Below are 19,857 nucleotides of genomic sequence, written 5' to 3'. Positions count from 1 at the left end.
GTATGTTTAAAGCTGCTTTTCCAGCCTTTGCCCTATCAGTCGTCCAGGTTAATGCATTTCATTATAAGGGCGTGTCCTCTGTTACATAAAATCAGTGTTCTTGTGAACCCACGCTTCTATCCGGCCCCAATCAAATTAGGCTTCCAAACTAGCCTGTGGTCCCTTTCTTAGGTATCTACCCATTGAGGGGGTCTTAAGAAGCCACCTCGACTTAATTGCTTGAATTTTCTTTTATTTATGTGTAAATGGTTATCTCTCGAGGCCCTGCAGAACTCCTTCCTGGAAGACTCTGATTTGGGTCCTAACCGTGGACTAAATTACACGGAATGCCAGTATTCAGTGGTGGGGATGGAGAAGGGCAGGCCGGGCACACGTCGACGACTGTCCACTGTGAACTAGACCCACGGCCTAGTTGATGCTGAAACGTCCTGGTAACTTATATTTTCCTTTTTGTGTCTCCATTTCACTTAATGATTTTCTATGTATTGTTGCAGACATCTCAACAGTGAGCATGCGCTGGACGATAGAAGTACAGCTCAATGTAGAGTACAAATGCAGGTTGTACAGCAGTTAGAGCTACAGGTAAAGCCACATTTATTTTTAATATTCCCTCAGTATTCCTCAAATTCCTCATTTCTGTAGTGTTCTGAAATGAGTTCCTGTGTACTCATTATTGAATGGAAGGTCCAAAATTGGTTGTTGTCCTTTTTCTTTTTCTCTTCCCTTTTCACTCTTTGGGGAAAGGTCACCTTTGGCTGCTCCTTGAGAGCTGCTGCTCAGGCGTTTCGAAGTTCTGTGCCTCTCTCTGTGTCTGCCTCCCGACTGCCCGCTGCCTCTGTGAGCTTTCCGTCTCTCTCGCTCCCTGTCGCTCCCCCTCCCTTGTGTCTTCTCCAAATGGAAAACGTTCTAAGTTAAAAAACTTAAAAACTTAGTCTGTTGTGAATGTAAGTCCCCTGGGTTGCCGATATTGCTAACCTGGAGTTAGGGAGCCGCGCCAGGGAGAGAGGCTGAGAAAGAATGGGGGGCGGGGTGGGAGGGGAAGCACACGCGAGTGTCAGCAGCAAGTGTACACACACGCGCGCACGCGCGTACACACACAGACACGTCCCCACGCACACACTCGACCGTGCTGCCATGAGTTAACATAGAAGCTGCGTGTGGATTTCTTCCTCGTGTTAACTTGTCCCCTTCTCTCTCTGAGAACCAAGAGTTCAGTGCAGACATTGTAAATATGCACTCATATGCACACACATGCAAACATGTATTCAGATACATAACATACATATATATAGTGTGTATACATATATCTTATATACACATGTGTATATATGTATATGGAGATATAAAATCTTATATTTGGCAGTCCTTGGGGCCATGTTGAATGTGTTTTGTGACTATAGAAGGTAAACTTCTGCCTCTTTTCCTGTGGCTCACAGTTGTGAGGAGGGATGGGGGGCATTCTTTAATGTGGGTTCCACTTCCCGGTGTCACTTGTTGATGAACCACCATATTTTAACAATTCCGTTCTTGGTATAACTAATAGAAAATTAGTTTCTAAAAGTAAAAATTGGGTCAGAAATGGAGATTATTAAAATGTACAATTGCAAAAGCCTGACCCTGCAAAACCCCATTTATGCAACCGAGTTCCAAAATGCTTTTGAGTGCTTGATGACTCACTGTGGCTTCTTCCTCTGGCTGGTTTAGTGCAGGCAAGAGGTTAGCCGACGAGGGGAAATTAAAACAATGTTGTACATTATATTGTTACCAGCCATCGAAAAGCCTACTTTGTATGCAAGACAGCAATGCCGAGATATATGGAGAGCCCTAGGCTAAGTACAGAAGATAATTACATTTGGAATTTTACTGAGTTAAGTCATTTACAGCTTCAAATAGTTGCAGAGAAAAATCAGCCAAAACACACTTAAACTTTTTGTTGTGACTTTTCAGGATAGAAAGGATTTTTTTTAATTAGTTATCATCTTAGAGGACATATTACATTTTTTTAGTAAGATTGTCTCCAAAGTTATTTTCCTTAGCTAGTTAATATTTTTCCATTCAGACTACAGAGATGAACTTACTAGAACAGTAAGAGATTCATACAGGCAAAGGGCACATCATAAAATCCCCAAATTTTTACGTAAGTCTTTGGAAACATCTTTAAATTTAGCATGTTTCTTCAGAAGGAAAACAGTAGCGTTATTTATCTCCCCCCACCCCCTTCCCTTCCAAAAGTTCACTTCAGACTGATGTGTAGTAAGCCCTTGAAAAACTGGTTTCAACAGAACAAACTTTACGGCTCTTGCTACCTAAAATCTCTATGTGTTGGTGATTATACAGTGATGCAAGTTCTTGCATTTATTTAGTTGATAAAATTAAATTCTCAGCATTCAGTTAGAATAAAGTGTTTCACAGTGTCACGGTTTGCCCAAGTAGATGTCCCAGACTCCAGATTTGAGAGTGTGGGGCCACTGTTCATTACTGAGGAACTGATTATTGACTTGACTCATTGTTCCTCACTCTCCGCAAGGGCTGCCCGGAGAAGGAAAGGAGTCAGACCACCAGTAAGTCAAGTGATTCTCTCTGGCAGATTTAATGTTGTTTTTTGGTGAGTGTGGCCTGGGAGCATTGCAGGCCATTAGGAGGATTCTTTGATTATTTGTGGATTTTATTTATTTATGCATTTCCTTTCGTCCTTCAGCCCTAAATCAAACTGAAGGCAGGGTTTTCAACTTGTGATAGGGACCAGAGGAGACCCTCCGGCCGGAAGTCACTGTGGGGTTGTTCCCTGCGGTATTCCTCGTATTGTTTTTGTCTGAGAGTTTGCTTTCACGGAGGAAGGGCCAGGCTCATTCTGAAGGGTTTGGTGTCTTCAAGGCAGAGGGAGTGGCCAAAGTGATCACACAATGCTTGTCAAGAATGGAGTTGCCAAACTGTAGGTCGGGAGCCCAATCCCGAGAGCTAAGAAACGTTCTTACATTTGAATAGTGGGGAGGGGGGGCGGGGAGGGGTTATCAAAAGAAGGATAAAGCATGTGAGATTCAGATGCCAGTGTCCATACCTAAGTCTCTATTGGAACATGGCCACGCCCATTCCTTGACGCTTCGTCTCTGACCATGGCTGCTTCAGCATTACAGTAGAAAAGTCAAGTCTTTGCACCAGAGTCGCTTATGCCATAAGCCTGCCAAGCTGAAAATATTTACTATCTGGCTGGCTTCTACAGAGGTTTGCCAAACAACCCCTGCTCCAGAGGTTTAAAAAAAAAACCATTTACATCATTTTATATAATAGCAACTTGTTCTCTTAGGCTCCTGGCTATCTGAAGGTCTGTGAACCCCTTCTTCTCTCATCCTTCTTTGCCTTGGTGTATAAAACCATTCTAGTCACCGCGTTGGTCAGGTTTCCCCAACAGCAGTTTCATGTAACAAGTACTTGTCTACCTTGGGGATCATGGAAAAGCAGGCTGATAGTTATTCATTCATTCATTCATCTTACTGATTCATTTAGCACACATCACCCAGAGCCTGTGACATAGGGTTGCGAGAGTGAGCAAAATGGTTAAGGTTGCCTCCCTGGTTCTTATATTTTAGAGGAAAAACACAGTGTAGGTAAGTAATTTTCTAGTGGCACTGTCCCCTCCTTGGGTAGTGCTAGCTGATACTGATGGGTTCTTGAAAACACTAGAAACACGCTCAAAAGAGAGTTTCAATGCTAGAGAGGGGCCAAATCTGATTTCACCCATTAGGTATTATTCAAGCAGATGAATTTAGTTGTTGGCAAACCCACGCCCTGAGCCAGAGCCGAGAGGTCAGGATTAGATGGAGAGCCTTTGGGCTGTAGTTCTGGCACCTTGTGGGACATTCTGGGACAGGGTATACTTAGACCCACCAGCCATCCTACCCGTGGGCTTCCCCTTCCTCTCATGTCAGCATTTCCATGTTTATCCTGTCACATTTGCCATTCCTTGTACCCATGTCTGGAAATGTACTTTTTAATTGGCTTAACAAACAGTCGCTGTGCCCATAGGACCTGGGGTGTTGGGGAAACCAGGTCCCTGCAGCAGCCAAGCATACTTTGAAGAGGTGTCCTTATGCTTGAACAGCCTTTCTCTTATTCACCCTTGGCATCATCCCCCCATTCCCTCCACGGCGCACGGAGGAATCACCTCCTCCATTCCTCCATTCGGACGCCCCGGGCATGACCAACCCCAAGGCTCCTTCTGTTTGCCCTTCAAGAAGGCATTCCCCAGAACAGGAATTACCTGAACCTCCCAAGTATATTATAGAATTCCCATTCATTAACTTGAATCGGAAAAACATTTGCACAACTTAGCACTACAGAAAAGAGCCGTCAAAGTTGGTACCGTTCCCCAAGGCTGTTCCCTGTATTGTTGGAGGAGCAGTCTTCCCCACCCCGCAGACTCAACAACAGGCCTTTCTCTGCACAACAGTATTTAGACCTCTGGTGTTTACGTCTGGAAGCAAAGTCACACTAGTGCCCCTTGTAGAAAAATAATCCCAGTGAGCTCCAGTTGGATCTTAACATCATAGATCAATGGAGGTTCATTATGTCTACCCTAGAACATCATTGCAAAACGGTTCTATGGGAGAATTCTGCAAGGCTTCATCAGCCAGCATCAGACATGACCATTAGGAAGGAAAGCCACTTGAGGGCTGTCCATTTCTAGCCCCCCGGGATCTACATCCCAGAAATCCTCCCTCTGACCCAAAACAGAAGGCCCTTGTGTTTCTTACCTCTAATGAACCCCTCCTAAAGAATTAGGTGAAAAATAATTTTAATAACCATTGTTGGCCTCAGGGCATCCTGGCTCGAGAAATTTCCTTTCTTCGTGCTACCTATGCAATGCTATACTTGAATCACATGAAAAGCCTTCATGGTTCCAGTGTTGAGAGATAAGGCAACCAGCCAGAAATCAAGATGATGGGCTTCGGAGTCTGACTTAGGCCTATACTGTCAGCATTGAGTGTGAAATACATTTGTATTGTTAATTTTGTGGGAAGCTACCACGATATATAATGCATGTTTTCCTAGCAGTGGACTCATTATGTGGAGCTTGTTAACAGAATGCTTATTTCACTTCTTGTGTTGCTCCCTGTTACTGGTCTCAGAGGGAAGAGGGGCCAAGAAGACATCCTAGTGGGCATTCTGAACCTTCCAGAATATTTCTAACCACATTTCACTGTTGCGAAGACAGTTGTAATCTTTGACATTTTAGCAGTGGATTCGATGGTGATTAACCCCATCTAGTACCTGGAAGCCCACCCTTGTAGAGAATTTGTTTGCGTGCTTGTACCTATACGCACCTAACCTCAAGATAGATGGACGCCATAGTAATCCTTTGGGCAAAGGACATGGCTTTTTGAGGTGAGGGCATGTTATTTTAAGATTTTATCTCTTAGATGCTTTCTTTTGACAGATTCTTCTGGATGCTGTGCAGACAAGAGGATAGGTTAGAACTGGAGGGGCGTGATGTTCCCACAACCAACATGCATGGTCTTACTTACATAGGTCATGAAATGTGCGCACATGCGTGCGTACACACACACACACACACACACACACACACACACACACACACACACACCGAGACAGAGGAGCCGCAGACACAGGATGCGGAAATAGGTTGAGATAAAGAATGGCCCCCCATATTCCACGGGCAGGATGGTAGGGAAGCACCTGAAGCTGCTTTCACACCCGAGCGCCAGCCAGGGTGCCCAGAGGGTTTACATTCATGTGGGCCTGCCTACCTGGGCTCCTTAGATGGGAACTGCTCACGGACGGCCTCCGCCGGCAAGCTGTGAGTGAGGCGGCTTTCCAGCTATCTTCGTGGCTAGGCCGGAATCCCATTTTGGGAAAAGGGAAAAGCATCCGATTGAACAAACAGGAAAAAGTCTTCAGACAGATTTCCCCATCTCAGAAAGCCAAGACATTCATGGCATAGATCAGTTTTTCTGGCCACGTATGTTGGTTTTAGCGATCACGTGACCTTGCCCAGTTGTCAGTGCATGTGTATGAACCCCTGGGGTATGAAGATGGGTTTCGAAGGAAAGAAGGAAGCCTTGGAGAGCCAGTGTTTCCTCATGTCCACGGCTCAGCATGTCAGGAGCCGGGGCCCAGGGCAGGATTCCTACAATTCCTCAGCCTCTAAACCCCTTACAGTGAACACTGAAAGCAACCAAGAGGAGAATGAGCCCACCAAACCAACGGGGATGCTCTGGCTGACCTAAGCAGGAGGGTGGGAGTGGAGGGGTGGGACCTTTTGTCTTCAATAATTTGATTCCATTCGGTTACCATTTATCAGGCTCCTGTTGTATTCCGAGCACTGGATAGAGATAAGCAAGACAGCCTCTTCCTTCTCGTGTGTGCAGCCTAGCAGGGAGGGAAGACTAGCCCGCCTCTCCACACCAGGCGGGGTTCATAAGAGGAAGCAAAGGAGGCATGGCAGGGTGGACTCAGCAAGGGGCAGGGGCAAGTACATTCCAGGCCAGGAGAGCCCTGTAAGCATTGGCCTTGATCGTAGTGTGAGGGAGGATAGAAGAATGGATGTTCTTTCTTCAGTCCATTTCTCTGTCCCTCAAGAAGCAGGGAGACGAGACTTCACAGTTGGCCTTCCTGGGACTTAGGATTTCCAGTTTCAAAACTGGGAAAGTACCTGGCAAAATGGAATGAGTTGTTCACTGACATGATCACTTTGAATCCAATGCCTTTGGAAGAGAGCGGTTTAACGCCCCCTATTCTGTTTATAATTTATAAAGGGCCTGGGAAGCCATTGAAAGGGTATTTAGTGAGTTCCTACTGTATGCCAAGGCAGTGTGCTCGGTGCTTCCTACCCCCGGTTTCACGGAATCCTCACAACCTCCCCATGAGTAGATGCTTCCCGAATTTCTCAATCGTTAAGAGTCATTTTTTTAACAGAAAATAGAACACTTGGAAATCAGACATCTAATGAGCATGTGCCTTTCTTCTTCTGTGAAAAGGTGTTCCTAAGTCACTGAGGATGAGTTACTGGCCCTTAGAGTGAAAGAAAGAATTCTCTGTGTCTCTCCTCTTCCAGATGAGGAAACTGGAGTGTAGAATTCAGTTGTTCAAAGCCGATGGAGATACTGGGCAACGCTCAGGGATCTAGCCCAGCCCGTGTAGCATGCGCCTCCTTTGGTGACGCTGCTGCCTTGCAGTTTTCACACAGGGTCGTCCTGGTTCGCTGAGGGTCTGTGTCTGACACGCAGGCGTTGCGCACCACTGGTTTTATAGCCAGGCTGGGGAAGCCAAGCCTTTCTCTGCCTCTTAGAGCTCCCTCCTCAGCAACCCACAGCAGCCAGGCGGGGCTGGAACTCGGTGACACAGGAATCCCTTGGAAGTTTTCTAAATCACCCACAGCAGGAACTGTAAGCTTCAAGAAAACATCAGCAGGGCGAAAAGTGCACAAGTTTCAATAGCAGAGAGAGACATTAAGCCTAACACAGATCAATTACTGCGGGAACTTCACGTGTGATTACTCTGTCATTAGCGCTGCTGTTGGTAATCACACCAGCTTCCTGGACTTCTGCAAATAGATTCTCTGTAACATGTCCCACTTTGGGCCTAACCCCAGCAAAGGGGACACTCAGGACAGTTCTTCCCAGCAGTGGTCCGCCCCCGGAGCCTCCCGACTCTCCCTGAGTCAGCTCAGAGCATGTGGGGAAGACGGCCTGATGGCCTCATCGCTGCCTAGTGTCACTGCTTTGTGACTAGAGCCAAGAAAAAGAAGAGGGGGTCTCTGGGTTTCTCACTTCCACATCCCTCTTTGAAAACCAAGACACTTATTTTTCATAATTTAAAATCCTGCTTAACTCTGGGAGCATTAGAATTCCTAGACTATGACTGAGTATTAGTGTGCGTCTGCTTTAAATGTCAAGAGAGTCTTTAATAATAACACGTAAGGAATGTTAAGACGGTGACAGAATACAATAAAAGTAGGGAAATTCTTCCATTGGGGTGAAATGAGCCATAGGTTGCCTACCACCTGAAAGCCGCAGTTGTGTTAAAGAAATCATTTAGAAGTTTTCACTGGCACTGAGCTTGGAAGGCATGTGAATGACCAGAGTTTGATAAGTGGGTCAAAAAGAACCCTTTGGTAAATACTCAGTTAGGTAGAAGAATTTCATCGCCCCTCCTTCCAAATCGCGGTTTGTTTTTTTTTCTTGTTTTTCTTTGGATCATACGTACTTTAGAGACCCATGAAACGGGTCTGCATCTACCTCGATCAGTTGCGTTTGGGTCCTCACCGTAAATAAAACGAGACAGCTGCTGTGAAGACTTATTCGGTCCATGGCAGAGTCTTGATTCCCAAAACCAACGCATTAAACCTAGACACGTGGGATCCTTATTAAAATGTTTACTCCCACGTCCCCTCACTTGGCATGTTGGGCTTATTAGCGAGCTTCGGTGATACCCCGGTCAATTAAACTGGGGACTGTCACTGACTGGGAATACTCCCGGCCTGCCTGCCCCTCCATGGGGGCCTGCTGAACCTCCGTCTGTCCCCCTGCCTTGGAGGTTGTGCGGCGGTGGTTCAGCGTAGCGGGGATGGGAAGAGTAGCAAACATCTGTGTTTTCAGTTCGCGTCCCAGGTGCCTCTTACAGTCACACCAGAGGGGGAACGTCTGACCAGGCGTCCCGCAACTAGAATTCTAGTCTTACTTCTGCCCCTTCCCAGCTCCACGATCTTAGGTGAGTTCACCCTTGCAGCCTCAGTTTCCCCGACTGTGAAACACAGGAGTAGAAAGAGAGGATTTGAAGTAGCCACAACAGTCTTTGCCTTTGTGCAATCAAATGAGTCACTTGGTCCGTTCTTCGCATCCGTCCTCAGTAATTCAAACATTTTTGCGCATCCAGAATCCTTCATTTATTTCAGATTCTGTTTCTCACAAGTGAGAACCGCCAAATTGGGCTTAAAATGATTAGTCCCCCAGACAACATATAAAGTGATTATGTTAAATGAACCTAAAACCGTGTTCCCTTTTCTCTGCTAAAAGAATGAGTTTAATCTCCTCAGTTTTTATCTTTGAAAATATTGAATGGAGCTCCTTGCCATTGGCAGTTATCAGTGTGTCCGAAGCAATACACCGGATACACGCGTTCCCGCCTTTCACACCCCAGACCGGCTAAAACCTAATTTGAGGCCATGGTTAATAGACGAGGGGATGACCTATATCAGCCAAGGGGAGAAAGACCATTTGCCTAGGATGAGAGAAAAGAGACCATGAGAACCAAGGAAATCAATCCATAAGCAATGGGCTTCATCTCTCCTACGATTTCTGTTCCATTCTTCAAAACATCAAAATTCTCTCCCCAGCTAGGCCCACTGCACACTCCACTGAACTCCTGTCCCGGGGACCCGGGTTCCAAGCACATACTCAACCAGCTGAAGTCCAAGTAGACTAGACTGATGTAACTTTCCTTTAAAGAAAGTTAGACATTTCTGAGCATCCGTGAAGCACCAGGCTCTATGCTAAGCTTGTTATGTGAAGAACTTATCTAATCCTCAAAACAACTCTTCAGCGTTCAGAGATTATTATTCCATATTTAGAAGAAGAAACTAAATACTTGAAAAGGTTACATAATGTGCTCAGAGTTGCAGAGCCAGAATTTGAATGTAGCATAGTGTGATTTCAGTGCCTACGACCTTCATCCGTTTTCACTCTGCTGTCTCCCTCCAGAATTGGAGAACAACCTGCTAATAAACAAATACTGTACGAGCAGGTCCCCTCAGTGTGGGGCCCGTCGGCATTCCTTTCATACCAGATACCCCTCCCGTATCCACCAGGAAAGCTTTTAGTAATTTCTGATAGCACAACATAAAGAATTGTTTTAATTTGACAACGCAAATTTTTAGTTGACCTTTGGAGTACATTTCTCATCTTTTGCTTTGCTTTGCATGCAATTCGGTTTATGACGGAGTGCTGGAATATATACCTGCTAATACTAAATGTTTGTATTGTCCTATTAAAATAATGAAAGGGTGCCATGAAAAGGGATAGGGATGCTTAACTCATGGAATGATGGCAGAAAAAGTAATAATGAGTCCAAAAGGTTTTTGAAGGGCCACTGAATATTAAAAATGCAAGACAGCCCCAGTAGAGAGGGGATGTGCTTTCAGTATGTATAAAAGATTAGCCTTTTTGCCTAAAACAAGAAAAAGTGAATTTGGCAGGTGAGATTTTTTTTTTAAATTGTTAAAAGGGTTTGTGTTAGAGTTAGAGCTGTAACTGATGTTAAAAATCCAGAACCCATCCAAGAATATATTACACGCTAGTTAGCACTGATCAAACAAAAACAGAAACTTGGAATTTTGCCTTTTTTTCTGTAACCTTGCCCATCTTTTATAACAGCTAGGCTGGTAGAATTAAGTGTGAGGTAAAATAAGGAACCTGGGTCATTCTCAAAGTGGACAGTGAATTTTACATTAATATTCTCATGGAGAAGTGAGAAAATGTCTCCATGGCAGTGACCTCCAGAGTTTATGGATGTGTTTTCGTGTACAAACTCTATGTATGTGTTTGCGACATTGTGCTATTACATTTGACCAGTAAAATGTCAGCATCGTAGACATCTGGATGGAACATAGGGGTGATGATTCCTTCTGATGCTGGGAATTTGGATTTCCTTCTCCTTGGTCTTGGTTAATTGCTACATCAACAGTGTTTACCCCCAAATTAAGTCACAATTAATATTCATCAGACTCTTAAGTAAATATCACCTCTCACCCTTTAATCTGTAATGTTCAGTACAGCAGACTACTTGTTTTTTAAAAAGAATAATAGATATGCCTTCGTTCCTTCTGCCTCATGATAACTTTCAAGACAAAGCATTTTTTAGAATTCTAAGAATATTTTGGTTCTAACATCTAAAAACTTAAAACACAGTAAAAAAAAAAAACAAAAAAAAAAAAAAACCCAAAACCCCAAACCGAGTAACTACAGAAATACAAATAGCCATAGAAGAATGCCACTGTGAACATTTTAATTGTTTTCACTGAGCCACTTTGGAAAACTAAATTCCTTTGGCATTATGTGTTCAGAGCGTCTTTGAGTTTGGCCGTTCAATAACTTACTAAAGCACAGAAGATGAATAACGTAAAGTGGCTCCTAATATGGTATCATTTTCATTTCCTGTTTGTTGAAAGATAAATGCTAACACTGTAAGGCTTTTTTTCTTCTTCTTAATTTATTCCTCCCTGCACCACAAGGGAATAAAAAGGAAAAAAAAAATCAAATGTGATACGGCTTGAGACTGAGTCATCCAGCCAGGATAAGCCAAAAGCCTTTTTCTCCCTTGCTTTCGTACCTTTTCCCTTTCCTCTGCCTTTCCCCAAATGCTGAAACACCCCTTTTCCCTTAGAAAACACCTTTATTTTAAAATGTCCTGTTTGACTTTTATTTTGGAATAATTCAGCCTAGGAAAAATTCATATTTCTTTTTTCTTTTTTAAATTTTTTTTTAAAGATTTTATTTTGGGGGCACCTGGATGTCTCAGTCAGTTGAGCCTCTAACCTCGGTTTTGGCTCAGGTCATGATCTCAGGGTCATGGGATGGAGCCTTGAGTCAGTCTCCATGCTCAGCATGGAGTCTGCTTGAGATTCTCTCCGCCCCTCCCCCTGTTCATGCTCTCTCCCTCTCTAAAATAAATAAATAAACAAATAAATAAAATCTTTTTTTTTTTTTTTAAAGAAGATTCTGTTTAAGCAATCCGTATACCCCACATGGGGCTCGAATTCACAAACCCTGAACTCTTCACACGCTCTATGAACTGAGTCAGCCAAGTGCCCCCAAAACTTGATATATCAAAGAGTTAAGGTTAATTATATGACATAGAAGAAATGAGTCCTTCCCCAGTTCAAAGGCATTATTTTGGACAAATGGTCTATAAAAGCGCTACTCTAAAAAAACAAAAAAAGTGCTACTCTAAGACTGTCTCTCTCTCGCTTTTCTCGTTCTCTCTCTGACACTCACTCATTCATTAATCTCTTCCATATTTTCCCCAAATTGCACAGCTCTTCTTCTTTATATTTTAGAGATCTACTTCCCACTTACCTTACAGAGGTAATTATTATCATGTCTGGTATTTTCGCTGTAAGCGTCTTTGCTCTAGACCTCTCTGCCGCAGTCATTTACACCACAGAACTAACTGTCCTTAGGCAATTTTGCCCTAAGAAATTAAAACTAAATAATAACTGGTTGACATTTTGGTTTGACAGTTTGGTTTCATTTCTTCATTGACAAAGTACTTCCATATTTGTATTATAAATCGTAGCCCTCGTAATGGTGTACATGGTGGCCCAGATTTTCCAATCCACATGTCCTGTAGAACTTTGGAATGTCTCTCCCTGGGCATGAGACCATATGTCAAGAAGAAGCAATCGTGTAGAAGGCCTTCACAGCGCCATACAGAGCTCAGTTACAAACGTGTATTCTGGTATTTGGAAACGGGTATCTCTTCTTAATAACAGAAGGAATTGTATCGGTAAAGGAAAAAGTGCGGGGCTGAATGGGAATGAATGAGAAAAATCAGAAAATGTATGATTGTGTGAATAATTGGAAGATAAGTGAAGTGCTTCGATACAATCCACAAAATAAAACCCGTTACTTGTGCTGGATTGCCATCAGTCTGCACTGTATACTTTGGAATGGATTCAAATGTTTTATATGGAGAAGCCGTTTCATTTTGTTATTCATTTTTTGTTTCATTTTGGTTTTTTTTTCGGGAACATCCCGCTCTCATTTGTCATGATCCTATCTTTTATGGTGAAATTGTCCTACAGCCAATTAGTTGTGTGGCAAAGATGCTTATGGCGAAACCACCTATAATCAATTATTCTGCATCCTCTGTGCCCAGCTGCCCTTGAATTATCAAAAATATCATCATGATAAACAGTTCAGGGCAAGCTAAAAAGAAGGAGCATCTAGTAGTATTTCGAATGCAATGACATACATCGGGTTAGAAACTTGTGTTTCTCCAGAAGGTAATTTTTTGTACAATGAGATGACTTCCAGTTTTTGTTAAGATGAGACTGACACATAGCAGGCACTCACATGCTGAATACATGAATGATGAGGCTTAATTCTACATTCGCTCAGAGATGAGACCTGGTCAGCCCTTGTCCTTGTGCCTGCCCTACCAGTATTGTTCAGCCGCACTGTGCTTAGCTACGCTTACCTGTTAAGAAGGATGAAGTTAATTCTGCACAAATGCATCCGTGCATCTAAGAGCTTTTCCCCAACCACAAAAGATGAATTTTACGAGGGTCAGCCACCTCAGTCGTTTTCCTTTGGCTTGTTCGTGAATAAGATTGGTTAATAGGCATGATTCACGTTTCTGTCTTTTAGCTGTCTGTGTTCTATGGGACTCCTTGGTGCCAGCAGGCCTAGAACTTCCCAGTTAAAAGCTCATGCGTCTTGTGTTGAGAAATCTCACACCGACACCTCCAGTTGCCTCGAGTTTGGCAATGGTTGTGTACATTTCAAAACGATGAAGCAACGAGAAAGATTTTGTCATGTGCCATGGTGCTGTAGTTTAATTTGGAATATGTATCCTTTCGGATGTTAAAATAGTAATGCATCTGTATTCAAAGAAATAACAGAGCATTTCCTTCCCACCAGCTTGCAAAAGACAAGGAGCGTCTGCAAGCCATGATGACCCATCTGCACGTGAAGTCTACGGAACCCAAAGCCGCCCCTCAACCCGTAAGTACCGACCTCTCCGCCAAGGGCAGAAACCCCACAGTATCCCTTCGCTGTTTCCCACCCCGAGCAACGGAGGCCAGACGGTGTACTCTGGCAGCTGTTCAAATCGAAGGACTTAAGTTCAGTTGACTGTTTCTGGGTACCTTGGAGGAAGAGGTCAGAGTGAGGGGTGTTTAAGAAGATCGAGGATGATTCAGATCCTTGGCCATGGGGCCCAGCAACTAGCTCTTCGGGACAGATGACTGGTGCTCTAGCAGGGTAGGACAGTATAGGACGACTGGTCACTGGGAGGGCGTGGAAGCCTTTCTACACCGTGGGAATGCAGAACGAAGACCGGCAGACCACAGAGTCAAGAGAAAAAGGCATTTCAGCCTGAGTTAGCTGAGGCACAGCAGGTATAAGAAAGGGAGTGAGGGCTAGTCCAGTGTAAGTGTAACAGAGGAAAGAAACAAAACACACTCTCGGAATAATTGGAGGCTAAAATTATGGAGGGCATCCAATGGTTGCTAGAGAATTAAAAGTGAATAGTACTCTTTTGCAGTTAGGAGACCAAACACGGTATGCTGCAATTACATTGAACTTTTAGGAATCTCTGGCTTCTTGCCTTGTTCCCTTTTCCTTAACCTTGAAGAGTGCCATCCAAGCACAGACCGTTAATATCGAAGCAGAAGGATGGTTTCTAAACCCCAAATCCTGTCTTGGGCCTCATTCCTTGCTATAAATTGATCGCTTTAACAGTTGTATTTCTCATATACTTATATTTCTAAAAATCTCTTAGTAGCTTCCCCTGATTATTCAACGTGGAGAGAGTGCTGTGCTTCTTGCTTTTTAAGATTTGTAAAATTTAAAGGTACACTGCCTTTATTTGATTTTGCTTGGAGTCACTGTGTGAAAATTAATTGAGCGTTGACGATCTATAGTTAGTACCAGCAATTTTAATCAATACGCAATGATGCGGCGTAATGGCAAAGTATTGGTTTATCTGTTTTGACTGATTTTTTTCTATAAATAAAGCAAACATACACCCATATATGTATGATTTATGGTGATAGAAATAAAACGGAGTCAGACTATTAACCCAGCAAATATGGTAGCCTGCCAAGATGCAGTTGGCAGACAAAATTAATGTCTGAAACAGAACACATTACTGAGATACAGGACATAAAGTCATTAAACACTTTGTGCATCCATCTCTACTAGGAAAGAGCCCCTGGTTTCCATGTGTTTTGCAGCAAGTGGCTACAGGACTGAATGTGTAGGCTACCAAGAAGAAGGGGAAACAGAAACCAAGGCCATTCCGTGTTGTGGGTTCGGTAGTCAGCTCTGCTGTCTGTGCTGCCCTCATCAGCCTCTCCTTTTAAGGAGGGTCCTTGGGACAAATGTGAGCCCAGTTAAGGCAAGTTGGTAAGATCCGGAATGACTTGATGGAGTTCTTCAGTGGGCACAGCTGGTTGCGAAGGGCATCGATTGCCTTCTGAACTCTCTTCATGTTGCTTTTGTTGGAGATTCTCCCCCACCCCAGGATGAAGGTTTGAGTCTTTAAACCTGTAATAAGGGGGAGAGTGAGATTATCTCCTCCTTCCTCCATGGATTAAAAGCAGTGACAGAACAGTGTTTAGACTCCAGACATTAGGATGGACTCACGTTGTATGATGGGGCTCCTTGGATAGAAGGAGGAGAGATAAAAGTGGGGAAAGAGTTGTGAAACCCCAAGGGGCTCTCAGTGAGTGATGGGGCCGGGTGTTGACAGAGAGCGCCGTGCAGGTAAGCCTGCATAGACCAGGAAAGGAAAGGACTGTTGGGAATCTCCATGAGGACCAGTGGGAAGGGACCAGTAAACAGGGAAAAGCAGTCCCAGGGGAAATGCAACAGGGAGGGAAGGTTTGTCTTGATTAGTATTTTAAAAAAAAATGTTTTACATTCTAGAAAATTATAACTTTGAAGGGGACCTCCTACTAAATTTATTTTTAACTGTTCTATTGAAAATTCTCTACCACTAGTCAACATTATCTCTTAGTAGCTCAGCACAGTATTTCTTTATTAAAAGAAATAGGCACGAATATTTTTGACTGAAAAATTAATAGCTTTTGAATTCATACACAGCAGGTTTTCTTTTGCAAAGAAGTCCAATATCGCTGCACAGCACTTCTATAACCATTTATTTAGTGTCCAAGTCAAACCTTTGACAGTTAGAGCAGCGCTACAAGCCAATATAAAGGACTCCAAGATGTAAACCAACAATGGGCCGTCTGTGTGAGGTTTGCCGTTGTCAAATACATAGATTGTTTGGATTAGTTTATGTAAATGTACTGTTGTATTACCCCTTGGAAAAAAAAAGATCACATTTGTGTATGAAAAGTGGTTCCCTTCACAGGCAGCATTATAAATTCCTTATCCTTTAACTTACATGTAAGAAGTAAAAATTGGTGCCTGACAAGCAGATATTGCGTGACACTCTGTTGCCAGAGTGAACCTGCCTTCTTTTCATTTATTGGAAAATAGAAAATTTTATTATAGATACCATCTTATAAATCAGGAATTATTAAAATACGTATAGGTGAGGCATTGGGAAATTAATTATAAAAGGTAGACGTGTAGTGTCTTGCATAAATTTTTACTTTCCTTGCCCAAAAAGGGGGAAAATAAAAAGGCACACACATTGAGCAGACCCATGAGTCTTTCAACTTTAGGGATACAGAGCTATCTGATGATCATTTCTAAGGTGCCAACGATTCTTTTTTTGCCTGTAATTAATTTATTCCACCTTAAATAATGGAATGCACAGTATGTCCTTCTAGAATCTTTGATTTGAAATAAGCAGTCACCAGAATTCAAATCTAACCATAGATGGGGACTTTCATGTTACAGCCTTGCCAGTAAGTTGATGATGTTTTTTTCTTTTTTCCATTTCTGTTTAAAAGGAACTTTATGTTTATTTTAAAATTCTTAGTCACTAAGTGATAGAATGCTTTGCTGTAAACGTTGCTTTTCACTAAATGCCATTTGGGTGGTAAGTGTCATTTGTTGTATCCAGTCATCCAACCAGTCCCTCTTTCATTGCATCAGAGAAACTGCCAAAACCTTCTTGGACTGTCCTTACATCAGCTCATAGATGCATTTCCTGGACCCTGTTGTGGAACTCGTCTTCCCATGTGGGTCTTTGGGGGATACGCTCACCTCAGGACAGTCCTGAGTTTCTAGATGTAGCTCTAAGCTCAACTCACATGAGGACATGCATCGGTGAGCCTTTCTGTCCTCCAGACACCTTCAACAGCACCTCTCCCCACTTGCCATAAAAGTCTTCACACCAAAGAAAACCTTTCCTTTTGGAATTACACCCAGAACGCAACACGGCACAGTATTTCTGGAAAGGGAATCCCTGTGTTTCATGTCAAGGTGTTTTATCATCAAGTGTTTATGAAGGGTGCTGCTATAAACACGGAGCAGTAAAACAAGAGAGCCCCGCCCCCGCCCCCGCCCCCGAGGTGCTGGAGTCTCGAGGGACACACACTCACGGCGTGGATCGTGCCGTGCGTCCGTGGAACCGCCGACGTGCGGCAGGCGTTCCGGGAGACGTGGTGTGCCAGAGGAATGGGAAGAAAGGGAAAGGAGTCAGATCTGTGAATCTTTCCTTGGGTTCAGAGGATGCACTTGCGTCTGTGTGTCTCTGAGGAAGCCATGTCACAAGGAGGAGGCAAAGGACCAGCCAGCATCAGATAAAATAGGCTTTCCATTTTTTAATTTATTTCACTTGTAAGCTTCTGATTTTCTGAACCCTGGGCCCTGGATGGAAAAGGATGTGTCAAAGTTTCCCAGAGCAGCTGTATATTCTGGCTCTTGGGTATGGACAATGAGAAAAGCCTTTTTTTTTTTTTTAATTTATTTGACAGAGAGAGAGAGAGACAGCGAGAAAAGGGGAACACCAGCAGGGGGAGTGGGAGAGGGAGAACAGGCTTCCCCCGGAACAAGGTGCCCGATGCGGGGCTCCATCCCAGGACCCTGGGATCATGACCTGAGCCAAATGTAGATGCTTAAGGACTGAGCCACACAGGGGGCCCCCCTTTTTAAATTTTAGTTATTTGAGAGAATGAGAGCATGAGAGGGGGGAGGGTCAGAGGGAGAAGCCAACTCCCCGCTGAGCAGGAAACCTGAAGTGGAATTCGATCCCAAAACCCTGGGATCATGACCTGAGCCTAAGGCAGTCTCTTAACCAACTGAGCCACCCAAGCAACCCAAGGGAAAAGCCTTTCTTGGCAAATGTTGAGAAGGGCCAAATTTGCTCTGAGTTTAAAAGATCCTTCTCTTTTCCATGGGAAGAGAAGCAAAAAAATCAGACAAGAGCAAACTCTCCTAAAGAGACAGACGGATATTCTTTTGTTCCAGACTCGGTAACATTCTCAAAGTAAACACCAAAGCGTAGTGCTTTGGGGTTCGTGTCTCCATGCTTGCTCCGTGGAGAATTTGCCAAGCTGTCTCCTTGGAGGGGGGAAGTGTAACTCAGAGGACAAAACAACAACAACAAAAAGAAGCATGTCTGTGTTAGGGCTTTATTAAGTTGTAAAGGGTTTTTTAAGAAGACTTCCTCATCATGTCAGGAAAATCCCATAAATCGTATGTTATAATCCCAGAGGACAGGAGAGGTGCAGGCCTGGCTTCAGGGTATTCCTGCACACCAGAAACCTCTCCTGATCCTGGAAAAACCACATTCCTTCAGATTTGGTGGGCAAGTAATTATAGCGTAGGTAGTATATCCACCTTTATGAAAATGTTATAAAACGCTTACAGGAACTTGGATGTTTGAAGCAAGATGCAGTATTACATTTTCCTTCTTACGCACTCTCTTTTCCTCCAACCACAGCAATTAGGACTGTTTTGAAATAGTTTTTAGCTACTATAAAAACAAAGTGTCCCCCTCCCTCCCATAAAAGGGGTCTTTTGACTCTTAAAGCAATGGCTGATCCTTTGGGCTGTTTGCAGCCTTGCTCTAGGCCTAGAGAAACAATATTAGGCAGTCATAAAAGATTCTCTAGCACAGCACACACAAGCTGTTTTTCTGTGCTGTTTCTCATGAAGCCCTGCCCCCCTCCTCCTCTCCCCCCTGCACACATCCCCGGCCCCCCACTTTCTCATTCACTGCCCTATGACAGCGCCTGGCCCAGGGCAGTCCCAGGAGCACCAAACCACAGCCTCCCCCTGCCCCGGCCCAGCCTCCCCATGGACATCCTTCCCCATGGACGTGGCCTCAGGAAGGCCGGCCGTCTCCGAACGCCAGTGAGTCGTGTCTAGCAACAGTGTGCCGTTCACGCAGGCCTGGAGCCCGCTTAGGGCCGTCCCACCGGGAGCAGAAAAACGAGTTCTGTGAGCCTCAAAGTCCCTACTAAGCAGCTAGGTGCCCCGGTGTTTGGGTTTCAGGTTTGTCTTTTGTTCTCAGAATCTGTTTTCATATGAGGCAAGAGCGCAAACAAAAATAAAAAGGAGTTCTTATGGGAATACTCACGACAAGTCTGTTTCTGTCCGGGGTTTACATCAGCGCTTTGTTTATTTTTTAAAAATGTGAGTGACTCATCATCTTTAAAAGAAGAGAGGAGGTTACTGTTTAAAAACTGGAGATTAATCTTTTAGAAAAGGGCTCAGCAGAGTATCAGGCAGCTGACAGAGTCCCGGTAGTCGGGACGGGTACGATTCCCACGACAGTCCTTCTGGAAGTGAGCAGTGGGGAACGCCGGTGGTTAAGAGCTCACGGAGATTTAAAAAAGAAAAACCCTACACGGGATCTCAAGTGACAGAAGAGTTTAACTTCTGGCCAGACCCTCAAAGCGATTATCTTTGCTGAAATCATCACATGACGGAAACTCGCCATGTAGAAAATATCGGAGTTGCTAACTTTTCCAAACATAGCAACTTCTTTTTAAATAGAAAATAGACACAATAAGAAAAATAGGAAAAGAAACCCTCCCAGTCCAATCCCTTCCTGTTCCATGCCCCTGGGGGGGGGGGGGCGGAATTATCTTTTAAAACCTTAACTATGATCAGAAACATGAAGTGCATATGCTTTCATTTCTAATTGATGATTATATTAAGATTTAATAGTTTACAATTAAGATGAATATTTCAAGAT

At 43.8% G+C, this 19,857-nt stretch overlaps 1 protein-coding gene across 4 annotated transcripts in view; it reads left to right on the top strand.

Annotated features, from left to right (window-relative positions):
- The window catches only part of LOC111143744 (forkhead box P1), a 596,731-nt gene that overhangs the window by 555,228 nt on the left and 21,646 nt on the right, over positions 1-19,857 (top strand). For all 4 annotated transcript variants that reach the window (XM_022497581.1, XM_022497580.1, XM_022497579.1 and 1 more), the window contains 2 exons: positions 495-582; positions 13,656-13,739. In XM_022497581.1, the coding sequence (XP_022353289.1) occupies positions 495-582; positions 13,656-13,739 (172 nt within the window). The remainder of the gene's footprint in view (positions 1-494; positions 583-13,655; positions 13,740-19,857) is intronic.

This window comes from Enhydra lutris, unplaced genomic scaffold (genome assembly GCF_002288905.1).
Source record: "Enhydra lutris kenyoni isolate GAN:26980312 unplaced genomic scaffold, ASM228890v2 scaffoldscaffold10, whole genome shotgun sequence".
Classification (NCBI taxonomy): Eukaryota; Metazoa; Chordata; class Mammalia; order Carnivora; family Mustelidae; genus Enhydra; species Enhydra lutris.
Note: the sequence above shows the minus strand (reverse complement) of the source record. Positions and strands in the feature narration are given on the sequence as shown.